The sequence below is a fragment of the Corvus moneduloides genome, chromosome 9 (genome assembly GCF_009650955.1).
Source record: "Corvus moneduloides isolate bCorMon1 chromosome 9, bCorMon1.pri, whole genome shotgun sequence".
Lineage (NCBI taxonomy): Eukaryota > Metazoa > Chordata > Aves > Passeriformes > Corvidae > Corvus > Corvus moneduloides.
The window spans coordinates 23,450,413-23,471,313 of record NC_045484.1 but is presented as its reverse complement, the minus strand read 5'-3'; the positions used below and the strand labels follow the sequence as shown (position 1 = coordinate 23,471,313).

The window sequence follows — 20,901 nt, the reverse complement described above, 5'->3', positions numbered from 1 at the left end:
AAACATCAAAGAATTACTCGCAAAATCCTTAGATTACCTTTTGGATCGTCTCAACATGCTGGTAGCAGGCAGAGAGAAATTGGACAGCACTGTCCAAAAGGAGTCAGACATGATCTTTAAAAGCTTTCATTGCTGGGAAAATACAGCACAATCAAGCCACTAGCAATAAATAAGGAACTAAATAATACCAGTGACAGAGCCAATGCAAATTCCCTGTAGACCTTGCAAGCTGTTCCATTAATGTGAGACAGGCAGGCAAGCGTACATATTGCTGCTGTTTCCACTGCCTCTGTTTTCTCCCTGCTCCATCCCTGCCTCCCGCCCTCCACCTTAGGAGGCAGTGCAAAATGAGATATTTATTCTCCTCCTAATATATGCCCTTTAAACCTGGAGTTTGCTGAATATACAACATACATGCTTTCTATACATCTCTCTGTGTTCATCTAATTACAAACAAAATATTTTGAATATTTTCAAAACCATAACTGGGCACTGTTTGCAATCCTGGATAACACAGGGGTTTAAGCTGTGTCTGCACAGAAAGCACCACTGACTGCCTAGTTTGTGTTTTTATTCTGACATGGTGGCTCTTCTTTTCCTAACTACGTGAGGCACATCAGGGGCATTTTGCCTATTTTCTTAATTAATCTTCCACCTTTAAACAAATCCCATCTTTCATCTTTAGTAACCCAAGTGGATTTTTCATTAAAAAAAAAAAAAAAGCTTCTAATGCTTCCTAAGATCAGTTTAAAACCAGAAATCCATTCTCCCCCTGAAGTCAGCCACACCACATCCACGTCAGTCACAGGAAACACAAACTCCTACGTAGCACCTGGTGCCCAAAAACAACTCAACCAGCTGAATTCTGACAACAAAACGCAAGCAGGATTCGTGTGATGCACATCAGAGGTTTCCTACACACCCCCTTGCACATCAGCCACAAGTTCACTGCTCCCCTTTGTGCCTGTAGAAGCCTCTTGCCATGTTTTTGCTTTTTCCGGGGTCTAAACAAAACCTTGCTGGAGCTGCCTTTTTTTTTTCTTAATTTCAGTATGCAATCTATTTTCTTTCTATTGTGGCTTTTTTAAGCACTTCTGCCAATAGGAAAGCTAATGACGTTCTCATATTTCAGCCTTCTTGAGTGGCTTTTTATCACAGACATGAGAAAGATGACAATCAACAGCTGGCACAGCCTTCCAAGCACAATACAGATCTAAAAAAAATACACAAAAATGTCTGGGAGAAAGAAATCCCACTAGATTCACTTTAGCTTTCCACACAATCTCATGGAAGAATTAGATGGTCTTCATAATTTTCCATTAAATAATGACATATTTTTAATACATACATTTATCAAGAATCGCAGTATCTGATTGAGCAAAGTATTCCCTTCCGTCTGGGCTTCAAAATGGGCAAATGGGATTTTTAGAATCTCTGCACAACACAACCATCTTTTCGAGTGCTTTTAAACATTTTTACAAAATTAATCTGAATCACAAAGTGGTTTTATTTCACAAAGTTAAAAGTACAACCGAACCAAACTCTGCCACTCTCTACTACTGATGAGAAAGAGTAAACACATTCATTTTTGTGTCCACATAATATCATGTACCAATCAAGTTGAAACTGAACACTAGCCTTTTAGAATTCTATTCAGGATATTATGTGACCTTCCAATTCCAATAAACTCTGGTTTTGAAAAGGTATGAAAATCTTACTCTGTCAGCTAAAACATGAATTGAAATTCATGAGCAAGTGGGAAAAAAGTGTTCGGCTAACTAACAAAATAAACCTATCACAACAGAAATAAATTCCTGACTGCTTATAGTTAGCAAATAAGATCACAATCAGCTAACACCCCTAAATCTGTATTAGTCATGCTTTTTTCAAAAATGATTGAAAATTCTGTAGTTGAACACGTATCACTCATTATCACTGTACTCAGCAGCAGCACTTTCACATCTCTTGCAGGAAGGACACAAAAAGGAGAAGCCATTTTAGGAGAACACTTCTCCATGGGCATCAGTGACTGACAGCCCTACAGCAATGTTAATCCAGCTAAACCTTGTCCATACTCTGCTGATCCTGGGGAACACAGGGCACCCCAAGCAGGGATGGGGATGGGATGTTTGCTATCATCAGAAACCCATCCATCCACCCATCTTGCCATTTAACATGATTCTGCAGAGCTTTTACCCAAGAACCGCAAAAAGCACTTTGAGAATTACATAACACTAGTTCAAAACCAGCAGAAGTTTAACACTTTATATTCCTGCTTTTCAAAGTGCCTGTTCCACATGGAAGTAACAAACTCTAATCCTGCAAATCAGCGCCTGCAAAGCACTCATTTTGGGACCCAGAGACTCCTGAGAAGTTCAGAGTACCCAAAACAAGTGAAGACACCACACTTGGAGATGCAGTGTTTTTGCTAGAAAAACAGAAGAACACAAACTGTCAAAAAGCTTTTAAAATAAGTCACGTCTTAAAATATGACAGTGTCAACATTTGCAGAATTGTCTTTAGTAGCAACAAATATAGGAAGCATAAGGATTTTCTCACATCTACAATGACAACTGAAATCCTTGGAAGGAACTGCCTCTGCACAATCAGCAAAACGTTTTGGAAAATTTGGGCCAGAAATTTCTCACTAATTCAAAATATACCATATCTGTATATGAGAAAACATGTCAACAACACACTCACACAAGTAGGTTACAAGATGAGTTTTCTATTTTATTTAACTCATAATAACATTAAAATGTCTTTGTGAATTCCAGACCCTGAGTTATTCCAAGCCTAAAGAAACTTCTTCCTTTATAACATTCTCCCACTCGCCTTTCAGGATATTTAGTCTCCATCAATCTTCCTAATGCACCTTCTCCACTTTATGCCCAACTTGTCCTCAGAAAAGACCACCTGCAGAACATTTCAGCAGCTCCTGTGATGATGGAGTATTTCTCTGTCAACCAAATGCACAGTTTCTAGGGCCCTCCTAATGACACTGCATCCACTGGACAGTTATAAATAGTCAATGTCAATGACTTCCCCAATTTCTCATCTTTACCTTTACCAAAGTAGGACATTAATTAAGCCTGACATTAAACGAGAATGCAATTAAGCAAACAGTCCACATGAAACCCATTGCTTTCTGGACTTTTTTATAGCAGCTACATTTATCATTAAATAAATTTCCTTGGCATAAGATCATCTTCTTTTAAATAAAATCTGTCATTTTAGAAGTAAGCCGAACTCCCCTGAAAAGTGTGAAGCAATACCAAGAGGCTCAATGAGGTAATTTTGAAAAATAATATCCCGAAGATCAAAACTCCTATGACTGACTACATTTTAAGTCGACTATGTATCAAGAGAAGTTTCCACAAAATATTGATTATATTTTTAAACACTTCAACCAGGATGAACCATGTAATAGAGCAGTAGTTTTCAAATGAAGATGAATTTCATGAGTTACACTGTGGTAAAGGAAAACTTACAATGGAAACCAGCTGAAATACAAACTGGGAAAAACCTACTCTTGCTAATTAGTCCATCACTTGAATGGTTACATTGTATTACACTTCACATAAGAACATGATACTTTCAGACATAACTTTTTTAAACAGTCATTAGACTCAAACCCACAAATTATTCACTAGAAATACCCAGATATTAAAACCATTTTGCAAGCAAATCCAAATTCTTTGGAGAAGATACATCCTATCTCTATAAAGAGCATATTGACTTTATTTTAAACTTTAAATTGTATATCCAACAAGCACAGAAAATTGTTCTACTGATGCCTTTTCCTGGTCTTAAAATCAAGAATCAAACATGGTTAGAATGGGAAAAGGGATTTTACCTTGGTTTTTATTTTAAGGATCCTTAGGTGCACACGTCCAGGTCAAATGCACCGAAATGCACACCCCCAAAAGATCTGGTATAACATTATAGGTTTTACTAAATTCCCCAATGAGAGGCTCGAGTGAGGCCCCCCTCCCCAAGGAGCCTTCTCCTGGCTGGTTCTATCTTAGTTTACAGAATGTGTTCTGGAGAGGACCTTGGGGTCTGGGGCACACTGATCCCTAGCTACAAAGCTTCTGAAATGTTTAGTCTCTCAGCTTGACAAACAAGTCCAAGAATGTAGGCAAAAAGCACTAAGAATACAGAAGCTGTAAAAAAGGTGTAACAGGGGTATAAAAGAAAAGGCAAAAAATCTTCATGGCATCACTTCTATAATTCAGCATAAGATAACGCAGGTGAAGAGTTATCTGCTCTGTACCACCATACAGTGAAAAGTGTGTAAGGTGCAAAAACTCCAGCAGAAAACTTTGGTCTTTCAATAGAGAGAAAGGAGAAAGTTCTTCCTTTATGCTTAAAAAAAAAAAAAAAAAAGGAAGGTTCCTTTAAAAAAAAAAATTACATGGGAGACATGTTTTGAGCTATTTGGGGCATCATTATTATTTGAACAGTGACCTACGCAAGTGAAGAACAGACTGTCTTTGAGCTGCCTGCAATCGCAAGACTCCTAAGTAACGGTCTGACAGAAAACATTAGGTTAAATGTATCTTCAAGATTCACTTTTCTATCATTTTCTAGGTTATAAAACCAGAGATTTCTTCCTTTTGGGGCAGAAATCACCAAGTCACCACCCCAAAACTAAAGAGTAATTCTCTTTTACTACAGTGGCTCCCATGGATTTCAACTGCTATCTCTGTATAAAAGGGCTCCCAAAGACGTATCTACATGAGATTAAAAAAAGAGCTGATGGCCAAAGGCTTTGGGGGTGAAGAACAACTAAACTTCCCTCTGGTGTGCCTTCCCTATGCAGGGAACATCCTAGTGACTGCACTGGTTAATGATTCAAAGGATCAGAAACGTTTACTGGAGCAGCTATCAGGCACTGCACCTGCATGGAAGCTGCCAACTCCTCATGTAACTTTAATCGAGCACAGTTACTGAACTAACAGGGGTTGCCATCCTAGTGGACAGCCCGAAATGCTATCTAATGCACTACAATATCACTGCACAGTTAAGCACAAGCAACTGCTCTGATTTCAGTCTAAAACAACTCTCACAAAATTGTACTCACTCAGATAGAGAAGATGCCAACTACAGCTCCATCATCACAATTCGTATCTTCTAAGTGAAAACACTACTAGTGATAAGAAGTGAGTAGTGCTAAAACACCAAGTTAACTGTGCCCCAAATCCTATGAATATATAATAAGAAATATTCTTTCTTTGTATTTTTATTTACAAAAATATCACTTATTAGTATGTTAATATTCCACATAACGCTGTCCTTTCCCAAGTAACAGTAGTAAGACGTTTGGCAACTCCAATATAACATAAGCTTAACATCATTTCAAACTCACAGACTTGACAATTGGGCTCAGATGCCATGGAAAGGTCAATTATCCTCTTTAAATAAGTTACTAGTTCTAGCGTTCTTTCCTTAGCCCTGCCTTCTTCATGTGCGATTCAAATGTCAGTTGTCCAATTTAATCAAATGTAACCTCCATATGTGATTCAAATGCCATAAAAATTGAGAAATGTTATTTGAAAAACAACAATATAGAAAATCAGATCTGAAAATGTCACTTCCTATTTACACAGAAATCTTCTAATGTTTTATCCAAAATGTAGTTAAGGATATTCAATAGCACTTGCAAGAAACACAGCACCACAGAGTGCTGCTGTAACCCCAACATCCTCATCCAAAGGTTCTCCCTCCTCTTCATCAGCCAAAATTTATCCAAAGGAAAACACAGATTGAGCCTCCTCTTGCCACCATAGCATCTCCTCATCTTTGTCATGTATTATTTATCCCAAAGCACTTAAAGCTTCCTTTTTAACCTGTAATACAGTCTTAATGAATTCACTGTGCGACTGGATTTGCAAACAGGAAGATAACTTAATCTCTTCTCCTGCCACTCCAGCCTGTAGCAGCCTCTCCATGAAGAAGTACAGCACTTCAGCTCTTTGCAGAATTTTTCCACCTCTGACTCCCTGTACTTGAGTAACACCACCAGGCTATAGCTAATTCTCCTGTAACATAGGTTTTGTATATATCCCAAAGAGCTGTAGCACACAGTCCTTGACACACATGGTCCATAACCATTCCAACAAAACTATGTCAGCAAAGCAGATTTGAAAAAGCAGGCGTTATTCCCCCCATTTTACAGAGAAGCTACAGGGCAGAGCTTAAAGGACAAATTAGGGTAAGAGCAGCAGCAAAGGTGGCTGGCACACTTTGTGTCTTTGCAGGGAGTGAGGACTGAAGAAGAAATACCAGTGGATGGCTAAAACTAAACCAAGACAACAGGCAAGTAATTAAGGTAAAATGAACAAAGCAAACAACAAAGAGAGGGAACTGAGCTGTATTTCAGTGGGTGAATTAGAGGGCTTTGAGTTACTCAGCTCTCAATTACTGGCTCACAAAAGCAAAAAGGGCTCCTCTCATCTATGCAAGCCCACAAACCCCCAGCGCGCATCCCAGGGCAGCAGCCTGTGCCAAGGATCACCATGGTGCCCCCGGGCTCAGGGCACACGTGGCGAGCAGCGAGCAGGGAGTGCTGTCACCTGTTCCACAGCATATTACTCAGAAGACCAAATCAAGCCTGAACTCTGAAACAAGCTCTGGCATCTGATTTGTTTCTCAGTATAATTCAGGTTGTTTGCTCCAACCCAAATCTCCGGTGCAGGACGTTCCACTCCACAGCTTGTTTCCTCTCTCCCTGGTTAACACACTTAGGCTCAGCTGAAATGTTAAGGATATTGTAAAGCCCTTGCATTTACCACGGCTTTTCTGAGACAAAAAGCTTATTTTGTAGGACGTTGGCTAAGAAGAGTTATTCTGGGAGCAAGGGGAATGCTAATGTAATGAACAGACGAAGAGGATGAATTTTACATTTTCAAGCATAAATTCTTAATGAAGTTAGAGCATGGGATAAGAATAGACTTTACAAAATAAGCATGGTACAGAAGAGACATGAGAAATCAAAACCATGCTTGGGAAACATCAGGGGTGCTAGTAGACACACACACACAAAAAAAGGATTAAAAGTTTATCTAGTTTTAAGGCAGATTACATCCTTATTTGGACATGAATTTTTAACAGAAATTGGCCCCTATTTTAGCCATGCCTCTGGAATACTATGAACCTTCACAGCAAAAGCTTAGCTTTTAATCTTAAAGTCTGGGAAAACTGTGATAAGATATCATCAACTGTCAGGCAAACAAACTGCTCCAGGTTGTGAACCTCAGAAAAATATTTAACATAAAGCCAGATCCAACATAAGCCTGGACCACATATTTTTAAATAACTACAGATTGATACAACTCTATCACTGTTCTACAGTAATTCTGAGAAACCCACACAGGTGATGCATTACAAAACCAAGGTTTCCTAAAATACACGTATTATTTAGAAGGTCTTGAATGAAGACATTTATTTTATATATGACTTCTAACGTGTGTCTACCTATATATAAGTGGAGACATAAACGTTAGAAAACAGATGCAGATTTAATAAATTAAGATAAATTGACTCAAACTGAATTCTCAGCTTTGAAATAAAGTACGGAATGGACAGATATGGAACTCTTAATGATTTCTGCAGTCTCCAGAGAAACACTCATGTTGAAATACTAAAACCAAAATTTGTCAGTTTGCAATACTAAATCTTACTATACTCTACTGTAACATTAAAAATGGCACAAATAAATCAAAATAATCTAGCTAGAAACAAAAATATATAACAAAATTGCTTGGTTTTAAAATAAATTACTTTCATAACCAATCTCACCAATGACCTTTTAAGCCATCTCATATGTAAAGAAAAAGAGAAAGTGTTGATAAATGGGAATATTCATCTTGTATTTATTTTCTTCCAAATTTTTATTAGATGTAGCATTATATAGATTTTACAGATGAAAAAAAGAAAAGAAAAAAAATTAATATTTAAGAAAAAATATAAGCTATTTTTAAAAATATTTTGTAACAAACATTTTCTGCACTATTAAAATGCAGCCAGTAAGAAAAGCAAATCTTATTTCCAGCTGGCCAAAGTATTTAGTACAACACACAGGCTTCTAAACAAACACAGGAGCAGAGAGAGCACAGATCACGCGTGCAAACCAACACCACCTGCGTGTCCGGAGAACACCCTTCCTGCAGAGAAAGCACAACTCCGAAACCAAGAAATACTTCTCCCATTAGCGACCACTTACAAGAGCACGATGTAAAACACCGACTGCGGCGTCCTGTGGCCGAGTCTGCAGCTGCCCTTGTTTTTGACAAGAAGGGGGAAGTTGCAGAAGCGACAGGTCCCAGTTTTGTGATCCATCTTGCCACGAGCGGAGGCTGCGCGCACTCAGCCATGGGGCGCAGGCCGGGACACGTCGCCACGGGCTGCTCCTCCATGCCAAAGACAAACGTAGCTCTAATCAACTGCATTTTGCTCAAACTAACTGCAAGTTCTCTGCAAGGGCAATGCAGACACTCGTGACTTTAAAGGAACACTCCTGGTCAATATTTGTGGGTTGATTCACTCGGAAAATTGGACGTTTAATGATTCTGGAATCTTCCAGTCTCTTGGAAGCAGAATGGGCAAGCAGCTGCATTAAATTGAAGTGTGGAGAAAAGCTAATAGGGACTTTGACAAGATTTCTTTATGTGGAAAATTTTGCCCTAAAAATTTTCTGAGAATTATAAGTTGACCTTTTCTGCTATTTTAAATTTCTCATCTGCTCACAAATAAAAGTGAGTATCTCAGGAACAGAAACAGAAATGTAATAAAAGTGTACAAAAATAATATTCACCCCTTCTCAGGCAAGTTATAACCCAAACACACATTATCACTTCTACTTGTGCAGCATGTCTTTGATGAGAATCAAAAGAACTACTTCCAAAAATGGCTTCTTTAGTGTTTATATAAATAAATGCCCATCTCAGTCCAGAGATGTGACAATGCAATTCTCAGTGCACAGCAAGTCTTTCCCAGACAGCCGGATCAATAACATCCCTGCGCTAAAGACCTAAAGGTCTGAAGAAAGGAAAGGACAGGGAGAACAGGAAGGAAACAAAAGCACACAGAGCTCTTTCACCACAGCAAAGATTACGGTTTGAAGATTTTATTTTAGAACATTAATAATTCATAATGACAGTGTAATGTAAACTAGGTTAGAAGATTATGCTCTCAAGTACCACACAAGGGATTGAATGACAGAATAATAACAACTAGCCAAAGTAGCAAAATTTCAGGAGATAAATGAGGGGAAGAGAGAACTTACAAAAGAAGCGTATTTGAGATGAATGAACAAAAACAGGAATAGAGAGATGCTGAAGAAAAGGGGAGCACAGATGCAGCCTGTAGAAACAGAGCATGAGTGGGTCCATTTACAGCAGATGAAGCTCTGCAGGCCCTCTGGCATGGTAGTTATGAATATTCAAACAAGAGCATAAATTTGAGACAAAAGTTCACCATAGCTCAGGGTAGTGAGACACAGCTGAAATGGGACACCATTCCAAAAATTGGTGAAAAGTTACCTGGAGATCCTCTTTCCTTCTTTACATTCTGAACTATCCTTAAGTTTTCAGGTTAATATTGATCCACTAAATGGTTTATCTAACTAAATTAAAACTGTAACACTTGTCTTCAAAAAGCAATTTTTTAAGGAAACGCAGTGGAGAGGAACCTGCTGCTCATGGGCAGGAACAGTCTTGGGCTGACACACACAGCTGTGTAAAATAACCTCTGTTTTCCCCCAGCTCCACACCGTGAAGGTGACACCAGGTACTTGCTGTTAGTACATCTTTACTATTGGTACTTCAGCACAGGACATTAAGAGGGCCCTTTGCACACTCACTGATTTTCCAAATTAAAACTAAAAATAGCCCCTGGTTGCCTCAGAGTGCAATTAAAAACAAATCTTGGATAATGCATGGCACTGTCTATCAACAATAATAAACGTATGACTGTCTGGTTAAGAATTTGTATTTCTTTCTCAGAACTATTCCCTTGCCAGGAAACTTTCAGTGCTCTGGTTGTTTCTGTATCCATATTTAAGATCAAAAGGTCTTTGAAGGAGAGACTACTTGGAAAGAAAAATTTTATGGAGAACTGAGCACACCACTGTCGTTTGAGGAACTCACTGTTATTTGAGGATAAGGACAGAAAAAGAAAGGCTTCAGTATAGAAAAAACAGTTAAGAACCTTCTGAGCTCTGTTGCTGACTTGTCCCAACCATCCCGAACTCTGAACAGGGCAGGGGTAGTAAATGAGTCAGCTCATACACAGGTGCACCAGCAGATCACATCCTTCAAACACGATTCTATAGAAAAACCAGTCATGAACGATAACCTTATATGGTTTATAGGTGAAATGGCCAACAAACAGTAAAGCCCTCCAACTTCTAAAGTCACAAGTACAAGCTCCCCTCTGGGAGCCTCCAATTTCCCAGGTCAAACCACCAGGTTATGACTTACAAGTGGTCCCAGGGAAGGCAGCCAAATGGCGAGCCTGGAAGGAGACAAGAATTCACACCTCGGGCTCCAAACCCCAGGGTTTAACTCTTCTGCTACTGCAGCTCCAGGCAGGATGCAGGGATTTTTTCATTTATATAATGCCTTCACATGAAAAAATTACACCATTCATGTCACCATGCCTCAATATTCCCAACCATACTAAAGTAAACAAACAGCTTCCCATCAGTCCAAGACACACAAGAAGTTATCTGAGCCTGTCACATTTCAGGTATCACCAGTGTGTCCCTCCCATGTAGTTTCTTAGATGGGAAAAACGACTCCCAAGAATAATAACCAGTACAAAAGAAAAGGAATAAGGAAAAAAATTTCCATTAAAAAAGAAATTAATTCTGGGAAACTCATTCATTCAATGTGAGATGTAGATTAGAATTCAGTTGCCAAAAGCTTACCTACTCAAAATTCATCATTTCACATTATGCATAATGATATATCCACAAAGTTGTTCTGTTTCTCATTATTCTTGAAGTGCTGATCTACACTGTTTCCAAAAGTGACATTATGCTGTCTTGCAGTCAACTCTGACCAATTATTTAGCACATTTAAGAAAGCAGAACCTGTACCAAATTAAGCACTAAACCAGGAGGATAACACTTACTGCAAAACCAGAACAATTTCCAAATGTCATTCAAACTGAATATAGGCCTCTTCATTAATCCTCCAACATTTGTCAGAGGAATTTCTAACTAAAAAAACCCCAAACTCTTAAAACCTGTATCATATCAAGTGACTTTACACTAAGCAAAATTTAAGCAAACATAGGAAACCATCAACAACTTTTGATAAGCCTTGAGGTATTTCAAAATAAAGAAACTTATCAAGGCTGAATTCTGAAATGTTTTTGATCTTCCCTAAAAATAAGGAACTTCTTTTTACAGCTGCTGCCCTGATGTTGTAAAATATATGCAGTCTTCAAAACCCAAACCACAGGTGATCTGGGGATGTGTGTGGCAAGAATACATCCTTATTCTATGGAAGGGATTTCTGCATCTGCCTGGAAGCAGCAGGACTGGAGTTACAACACTTCTCATCGAGGCACACCAGCCATCCTCATTCACAAGAAAAAGAGCCACGGTCTAACAGGAGACCCATTCCAAGAAGGTGGATGCCTCCATCCCCACCCTTTGGTGAGGGTTTGCTGACCAGCACCCTGCAAATCTGGAAAGCCCACTGGATTCACTGCAATTGAGCAGACTCGCCCAGGACACCGCCCACCCAACCTCACTCATACACCCAAACAAGCCATAGCTCTAAATATAGGTCTCCCCTCATCTATTGCAACAGCTTGTACAAAAAAGGCTTTAAATAAAGGCAGGCAACCCTCCAGGACATTTGCTGAATGCCTATGTATAATATATTCTTGTTACTTACCACAGTTATTGATTAAAGGCTTGTTTCCTAGAATAGGCTTTTTATGTAAATAAATTAATATATTCTTAAATTTTATCACAGATGTCCATAAAATCCTAATTATATAAAACTCATAATGTTGTAATTACACACTGATCAAGTAATTATGTAGCGTGCTTAAAGACTATTTTGGAGCAACATTAGGTTTCTCATTTTGTTTTGCTTAAATAAGACAGCAAGGGTCTGGTCACCATCACATCCACAAATGGTGACCAGATTTTGTACAGCCTAAGAAAAAATTCTATTAAACTATTCTGCAAAGCTATAAAAAAAATTAATAGCTATTTCCAATAGACTTCATTAAAGCTAAAATTTCCAAGGGAAAACATTCCTATAAAAATAACCTCCACCATACATCCCTATAAGAACATGTTCCACAACTGGCATGAATTCATGAAATTGAAATAGCATGAGAAAATGCCCCTTGAATGATCCAGCTGAAGCCAACTCTTCCCTTGGTTTGGTAGGAAATTGAAGCAAATTTCCACTGAGACTTCACCTCAGCTGCAGCGCTCAAGAGATGCCAGAAAAACAGCACCTGAACACTTTTATCCTTCTTACCACAAACAAATGAAACTGTTTCCAGAATTACTAAAAACGTCTCATATCTTGCTGAGGGTGTTACACAGAATGTAACATTTTCTGGAACGGGGGTAATTGCACTCTCCTTTAATCTCACGGTTCATCACTTCCAAGTTAGAACAATCAATTCATGACATCTCTTAAGCAACTCGAGATCAAAAAATGTTGTAAATTCATATTTTGATTAAATTAAAGGACAAATATGAGTGCACAAAGATCTGCCAGCTCATAAAGAGGACCAGCTGTGAAACATGGCCTCATTTTCTTCTTCAGTAATTTGACTTTCCTGTTACCCCCAGAAGGGTGCAAGCCAGATTCCAAAGACAAGACTCAGCACTTGTTCAACTGTGGACATAATTCTCTTTTCTTCCTAAAGATGTATGACCTTAATTCCAACCCACATTTCCATCAACTATAGCAGTCTTATTCCACCTGTTATCAATTTGTTTTTATTGTAATCAGACCATATTTCCTTTTACTCTTTTGAAAGGTTTACATTATTTTCATTTGTTCAAAGGTTATGTATAAAATATTTTCAATCTTAATTAGATTAATTCTTTCAGAAGCCATGAACTTCCATGCCATCTGTCTTGACATCAGATGCACCAACAGTCGTTCATCTGTCGACATAAACTTATCAATGGCACCACGAAACATAGGGAAGGAGGGAAAATCTGTGCAAATTCTTGCAAATGCAATACACCAAAGGTAAAAAGTAAGGAAGATTTAACGTGAAGGCACAAGTTTTTCTTGTTATATTTTCCAGCAGTTCCCTGCATAGCCATGGAAATGAATCACTGCCTGGCTAACCTGAGGTGTTAAGCTGAGCAGATCAATGACAGTGGTGACTTGCCAAGATGAACCTTTGCTCTAAGCAAGCAGGAATGGCTATCACTGGCACCGTAACCAAGTAAACAAAACTACAACAAAGAAAGACAGGATAAAACAGGATCAAGAGCTGCACAGGTGAAAGCAACAACGATGAAAATAAAAACTTATTATAGTCGACCAAAGCTCTTTCACAGAACCATGTATCTGTGAATCATCAACCATTCAGTATTTGAAGAGCAGATGGCTGGAAGGTCCCCATATGGGAAAAATATTATTATCAAGGAGTCCATAGTAACAGTGGAACAAAGCTTGCCATTAAGACTTTTATATGAACTGTTTTAAAGAGAAAATTATTCACTGACCCATGTCAGAACCCTGAAAATTGAAAGTTTCTCAGAGGAAGAAAAAGCAGTAAGTACCAAAAAGGCTTTTGAAAATAATCAATAATCATCAGCTCTCATCTCCAAAAAGTCTCAATTGACTTTAACAATAATCTAATCTTGATATTAATTGCCACTTACCAGTCTGTTAATTAGCCCCAAGGCTAAACCGTATTTAATCAAGTTTAATCACCCTTGTTTAAAGGAACATTACCCAATACCAGCCTTTAAATAATAAAAATTCATTTAAAATTAGATTGATGGCAATGACATTGAAACATTAGGAGACTGCTCTGTAGCTGCTGTCCTTCACTTTCCCCAGCTGCTGCCAAAGTGAGCACCTTATTAAGAATTGTCACCAATTGCTGCCCAACGTGCAGGGAAAGTGGCAGATGCTGGGCAAGCCTCTCTCCATGGCCATGCACAACAAGAACAGACACATGCAACGTCCCTCTCCCCTGCTGACAACCTGATTTCCACTCAACAGATGTCATATACATTACTCTGCATTAAAGCGGCAGAAGCCTAAAATAGTTCAACTTCACGTTTTCTGGTTAGTCCTACCAGAGCTGGCCAGCAAGAGCAACCTCCCTCTGAAATAACATCTAGATTCAGGGGCTATTGCATTACCACCTGATGAGTAACTGAAATTTGACCAGCCACATCCACCCTGCAGCATGTGAACTTCAAAACCAGCCCTCTGGTGCTATGCTGGCTCAAGTTTTAAGTAGGTACCACTGAGCTCTGGTTTCATAATCGCACACGCAAAGATCTCCAGCGTGTGTGAGCCTTTGCCTGGGACTGTTCCCCCTAGAGTTGGTGAAATTTCCTCTTAGTGAAGAGGCTGAAGGTTTGCACTGGGGTTGCTGATGACTGTGCTTGTCCCACAAGAGCACAATGAGGAGCAAGAGCTAATCCTGAAGGGAAAATACATCAGTTGAGCTGTTAGGTGCTTTAATATAAACTGAGTTGGTTTGGGCTATTTTTGGTTTAGAAACTCTTGTATCCTTCACCCAAGCCAGCTAACAACAGGCTTGATTCTACTCCTTATCCTTTGCATACCCTGTGCTTGGAGACTTCAGCCTGCCAGCCTCTGCAAGAAAGTGGAGTGGATTTCCAGTGAATAGAACAGGGTGGAGTATTTAGCACAGACCCACGGTTTAGACAGGGGTTTTTAAGGACCCCACTCCAGGCTGTTTAAAGTTGGTTTTCGTGACACCAGACATGCCTACGAGGGCTCTTCTGCTGCACAGTACAAGTTGCACATGTGCTAACACAATGTACCACCAGGAACTGGCAGGCACACACCATCAGACAGGTTTCCATTCCTTAATCCATTTTATCTACATAGGGCATACACACGAACTACAAAAAATTTGTCTCAGTAAGCAACATCAACTTGAACAATAAATGGCTGGAAGTAAGTTGTGACTAGGAAGCTGTTTCTTTCTGTTAGATGTTATTCTCTTGAACTGTAAAGTTGTTAATTTCAGAGATGGTTATGCCAACACCAAACTGTTAGAAACTCCTAGTTGATACCTCTCCTTACCTCCACTGGAAAGGATGGCTGTAGCACGGACTAGATGGATTGCTCTGGGCTTGTGAGTTCAGGTAAAATACTAGAGGAGAAGTGACAAGTGCACAGTCAGCACTAAAAGGGAATTTAAGATGCTGCAGACCTGGAGCAGATGTAGGAGAGAACATGTGCTGATGAACATCATTTCCTCGGCAGTGGGAGTACAAAGTAGAGGAGATTCTGACAAGGTACCACAGTAGAAAAAAAAAATCAGGGTCAGTATCACAACTTCTGTTTCAATAAAGAGAAAAAAGATAATTCCAAAATACAAGTTATATCTTCTAAACAAATGCAATAAACTAAGTGGTCAAAAGTTATTCCTTTCCATTATCATCCAAACCAAAATGTATTTTTCAGTCAATTTAATATCTATTCAATGTTATTTTTCCACTACAAAAATCCTCCAATCTGGAATTATCCAAATCCCTTCTTGCAGTGATTTCTAGGCTTTCTGGAATACACACCGTTGTCAATCTCTAATCTAAAACATTTAATTGAGAAAAAAAGAACAAATTGATAACAGCACCAGCAGCAAAACATAGACCATTTGTATCACTGCCTGCACAATTTGGGAGCCATGGTTCCATGCCACGGCTGTGGCAATAACCGAAACACGCGACTGTGAAAATAGGAATTACACAAACCATTAACTAGAAAACAACATTTAGCAGTGGCAGTTGTTTTAGAGCAACAACTAATTAAGCCTGAAAGCAGCACTGCAAATGGCTTTATTCTAATTTTAGCAGTGGGGAAACTGAGGCATGAAGAGGTTTAGTGGCATGTCCACAGCACATCCACGGTAGCATCAGGATTGCAGCTGAGGGTGCTGCTGCCCAGCTCTGTGCTCAGCTCTGTGAACTATCCTGCTTTTGCAGGGTCAGCAGCCAATGCACACTTGTATTCACACAGGGCACAGAAAAGGTCTCAAAGTAGCCGCTTTTCAAAAAGCTGCAAACAGACTTGAACATAAACACAGAGCAGAGGTTCTAACACCTACTTTAGTGAACTATACACGATGAGATGTCCTTCACTAGAAATAAAGTAAAAGTTAACTTACAATTATTGGTATTACAAAGTGTGCTTATGCCTTAAAATACAAATTAGTGCCACTGTATTCTTACACCTGTAACTTGGATTTTTGACTGAGGGCTGAAAAAAAGTTTCTATTTACCATATTTAAACATAAAAGTGAGCAAAATGGAAATTTGAGGCATGCTTCAGTTTTGTTTAGAATTCAGATATTTTACACTTAAAAGTCCTGAAGGCAAGCATGTTTGTCCATGCTCCTAGCTTTAAATTTTTTGATGAATCCAAATACTTATCAGTTAAGCAACCTTTACATACTGGAAATCCTCCCCACTGCTTAAACACCTGATGAGCTTCACAGTTTGCAGACAGAAAAGGTTAAGCCTGCCTCTTACCCTGCCTCCTCTTTCCACTGACTACACAAAAGATTCTTTTCACCTCCTCTACTTATGAACACAGTATTAAATATACAATTTCCTTAATTTTACCTAACAGAAATAATAAATATAATTACGAACATCATAAATAGAAGTTTCCATTAGTAGATTTCAAAGCATTTATAAAGGACACAAGCATTAAAAAGGAAATGCTTGTTAAAATTCCATTTGTGGAAATAGATGTGGCAATGTAAGTAGAGACTTCTTGTTTCAAATCCAGAAGTTTTCAATAGTGTTCTTAATTCTAGAAGATAGCAAAGGTTTCTGGAGATTTTAACACTGTGACAGCTTTCTGACAGATTACTAAAAGTACTTTTTAAATCTGAAGAATAATCAAACTAGAAACACAGAGTTACAAACATTCAGTTTTACTACACTAATGCTTGGGACAAAACCTAACCACAGTGTATCCCAGTTAAAAACATTTAAACATTGCTTTTTTTGGCTATACTTCATGGTTATTACTCCACAAAACTAAAATGTTAAAGCTTCCAAAATGAAATTTCGTGTACAGACGAGTAAGCATGACAGGTAAAGAAAGGTCTAACAAATCAAAGCACTGTCTATTGGCCACAGAAAATTTTAGCCAGTTTTTCTTCATAGCTTCAATTTGAAATGATCAAGTGCAATTTATTTTTCACAACAGTCCTTACTGGATCCGCAGAGATGGGGCTCCAAGCCTCTGCTTCCTCCGCTTCATCATTGTGCTGATACACTGATATGCCTCTTCCCAGCATAAGAGGCTTCGAGCTGGGAAGGAGAGGCCACTGTTATCACTCCAACGCAGACCACAGAACAATCAGTGCAATTCCAAGCTCTTCATATACCCCCAGTGTCAGAGAGACCTCGGGAGCTCAGTAATGGTCCAGGTTAATCACACAGCTCATGTCAAAAACCTAATTATTTATAAAAAAAGAACAATTCAGATTACAAAATCTTCTGCGAGCCTATTCACAGCATCCGGCGAAAGGAAACGGAGCCCACCAGAAGGAAAGGAAGGTGCCGACAAGCCCAGGACACAGAGGGGCCATCTGAGCTGTCACACCGCCAGCAACACGGTCCCGCCACGCTCCGGCCGAGCACGCCGCCAATCAGCCACCAACTCCCGGGCTTCCAGGAGCAGGAGCAGCCCTCCTCACCAAACCAAAGGGAGCGCGGAAAGCCAAAGGGAGCGATGGCACACTTGAAAGGATTCTGGCAGGAATCTGACGGAGCAGCTTGGAAACTCGCACGGCGACAGGAACAGAGGCAGCGCTCCCACCCAAAGCCTGGCAGAGCCCTCAGCGGCGGGAGAGGAGCAGCTGCTCCCGGCCGGCGCGGACACGTGAACCAGCCCTTGTTGAGAAATCAATCCCCTTGCATCTTAAAACATCTTCCCGTAACTCCCAAACTGTGTTCCAGCCACAAACTTTATGGATTCCAGCACTGAAAAAAGAGCAGCAGCCTGGGGAGCCGGATGCTGGAGGGGAGGAAGGGGGAACACACCTTCACTAGGAGGCAAAGTTCCCCTTACGCTGCAAGCAGTTCTGCTTGCAAACAGCAACTTCAGTCAGCTCCAAATCAATTTTGTGCTATTAATATAACTGCCCCAAATTATGTTCAACATTTTTTAAATGTCTATTCGTAAGAATGTCACTTTCTCCCCCAAAATTTCCATATATATGTTTGATAGGCTGTATTTAGGCTGCCATTCACAAGTACTCATCAACCAAGTCAAATTCCACATGACAACTCCTATCTTGAGACCCTTCCATGATTCCAGTCACAGTCCCACGCTACAAAATCCCAACCTCTCTACAGCCAGGAGAACAGAGTGCCAGGCTCAGGAGGAAGGGTGGCTGTTCCTTACACAGCCACAGCCCCTGCCCCCCACACTGTGCCTCTGGTGTAAGACAGCACAGCAAGCAACAAAAATTACAAATTTGGTATGCTACGTATAATTCTATTGTACTTATTAAATGAGAGTCTGGATTAAGTAGTGGAAACTTGACAATAAAAACTGTGCAAAGTACTTTTTCCACTTTTAAATCCTTGATGAAAACCTCCATAAATTCTTTGTCTCTGAGATTACAGTCTATACAGAACACTAAAATACTCCTGATTCACCAGATCATTTCTTTTAGAGAAAGAATGCTTTCAAATTATTTTTAAAGCCTAATACACAAATAGCAGCACTGCTGTAGAGCCCTATAAGAATAATTGGGCACGTTCCACTTCCAGAACCAGCCCCGTGGATCAGCTTAAGAGCAGCGGGTTATTTTTGACCTACTGCTTCTGCTTGTGAGCTGCTGCTTCCATACACTCAGAGAAGGATGGGGTGGTCAGAAAAGAGCACCTCTTTCTCTCCCCATCTCTATAAAGCACCACAAGCAGAATGAATTCACTGGAGGCATTATTTCTTACTTTATTTTCAGATCCTAGTCAGAACAGAGAGCAAAAGCAGCAAAATTCCCTACTCCTTTTCAGAACCATTTTTCATCCACTTCCTGCACTTTGGCTTTCCCACTCTTGGGACAATGGCACTTGCTCCTGGCAGGGAAACGGCATCGATCCATCACCAGCACAAACACTCACCCGCCAAGACGAGCAGAAACTGAATTATATACTCCATTTCTCTGCAGATACAGGGGAAATTCCCACAGTACCTGAGCATGGCAGAATGAAAACATAAACCAGTACTAAAGGCCAGAAATTTTCTTTCCTGCCATCAAACTTCTTATTGTTTCCAAGGTCTAAACATTAAAAAGAACACAGGTAGTTCCCCACATGCCCCCCAAAGAAATTCCTTGGTGTGTTTGTGTGTTATTTTACTGTCAGGAAGCTGGGGGTAAGTTTAACAAATTATGATGAAGACTTGTTTGATGAAACCCCCTCAGAAATGTCTATGGTAGCAGAAACTAAGAATCTTCAGAGGTTTATAAGCAGAATGGTAGTGTAGAGAAGGAGGAAGAGAATGAGAGAAAACAAGTCCCACAGGGGACATAAGCTGCCTTAAAAAGTAATTAGAAGGATAAAGACCACCATAAAAGGCTTATACATGTCTTTAACAAACACTTTTATGTTACCATGTTTCAGAGATAGACATAAAAACTTCAGGTAAATATTACTCTTTACCAGCACCAATCACCACCAAAACAGCAGTCTGTAAGATTTGGTTCATATAAATGTGTATTTTTACTGGATATACCCGGGATTAAAATTATTTTTTCATGTTTCTTATGCCTCCATTTTCTTTTTCCATTTGTATACAGACTTTCAAAGTATATTTGATACAGATGGTTGATAGCAAGAAATAATTACCATGAAAAAACTTACAGCTGAAGTTAGAAACTGGTTTAGCAAATTTAGTTTGCTGAGAAAATTACTCTTTTCAAATTTGGATATAATATGGGAAAGCCATATTTTCTTTTTAGAAAATTTTGCATTTAGACAGCACAAAAATTACAGCAACCCACACCATAAACCCTGGCTTAGAAACCATGAGGATTTCAAATATAAACCCACATTTTTCATTAAAAAGCCTGAACAGGTCAATAAGGTTCATGCTATAAAGAAATGAATTCATTATTAATTTTTTATTATTGGGGTACTAAACAAGAAACCTGATGGCTCAAGGGCAACCCCAGCTGGATTTAGTGACTACTGATCAGCCAAGGAGGCAAGCAGAAGCAATAGTGAGCTCCAGGCTGGTGCTGTGCATCCTGCAGCCACAGTGAAATGCAGTTTTCAACCTGATCTTCTGGGTGCTGAACTGCTCTTAAACACATGAACACACAGAGGTGCTTCACCACGGGATGCTCCTGCTGCAAAGTCCCCACCTTTGTCCTTTCAGGTCTGGAACGTCTCTAGTGCGATTCACGTGCAGGTGCACATCAAAACCATGTGAAAGCTGCAGCCAACAATACAAAAACTGATCTCTGTACAGAGAACAGAACAGGATAATGGCTGAAAATAATTAAACTACTTCAACTAATAGGCTGGAGATCAAAGTTTGAGTCTATCACTCCACATTCGCTATTTGAAACTAAAGAAAATATTCATGAACGGTAATTATTTCTTTTGTGAACAAAGCATGGGGGAAAACATAACCAATACATTTATATGCATAATTCATTAAA

The 20,901-nt window shown here is 39.4% G+C and overlaps 1 protein-coding gene across 7 annotated transcripts in view; it reads right to left on the bottom strand.

The window, feature by feature from the left end:
• Positions 1-20,901, bottom strand: part of MAST2 (microtubule associated serine/threonine kinase 2) — a 188,620-nt gene that overhangs the window by 83,341 nt on the left and 84,378 nt on the right. The window contains exon 5 of one of the 7 annotated variants that reach the window (XM_032117309.1): positions 15,294-15,500. The exons of 5 other annotated variants lie outside the window; for them this stretch is intronic. In XM_032117309.1, coding sequence (XP_031973200.1) covers positions 15,294-15,500 — 207 coding nt within the window. Of the gene's footprint in view, positions 1-37; positions 141-15,293; positions 15,501-20,901 lie in introns of those variants that run through there. One more of the 7 variants, XM_032117306.1, reaches the window with a different exon arrangement.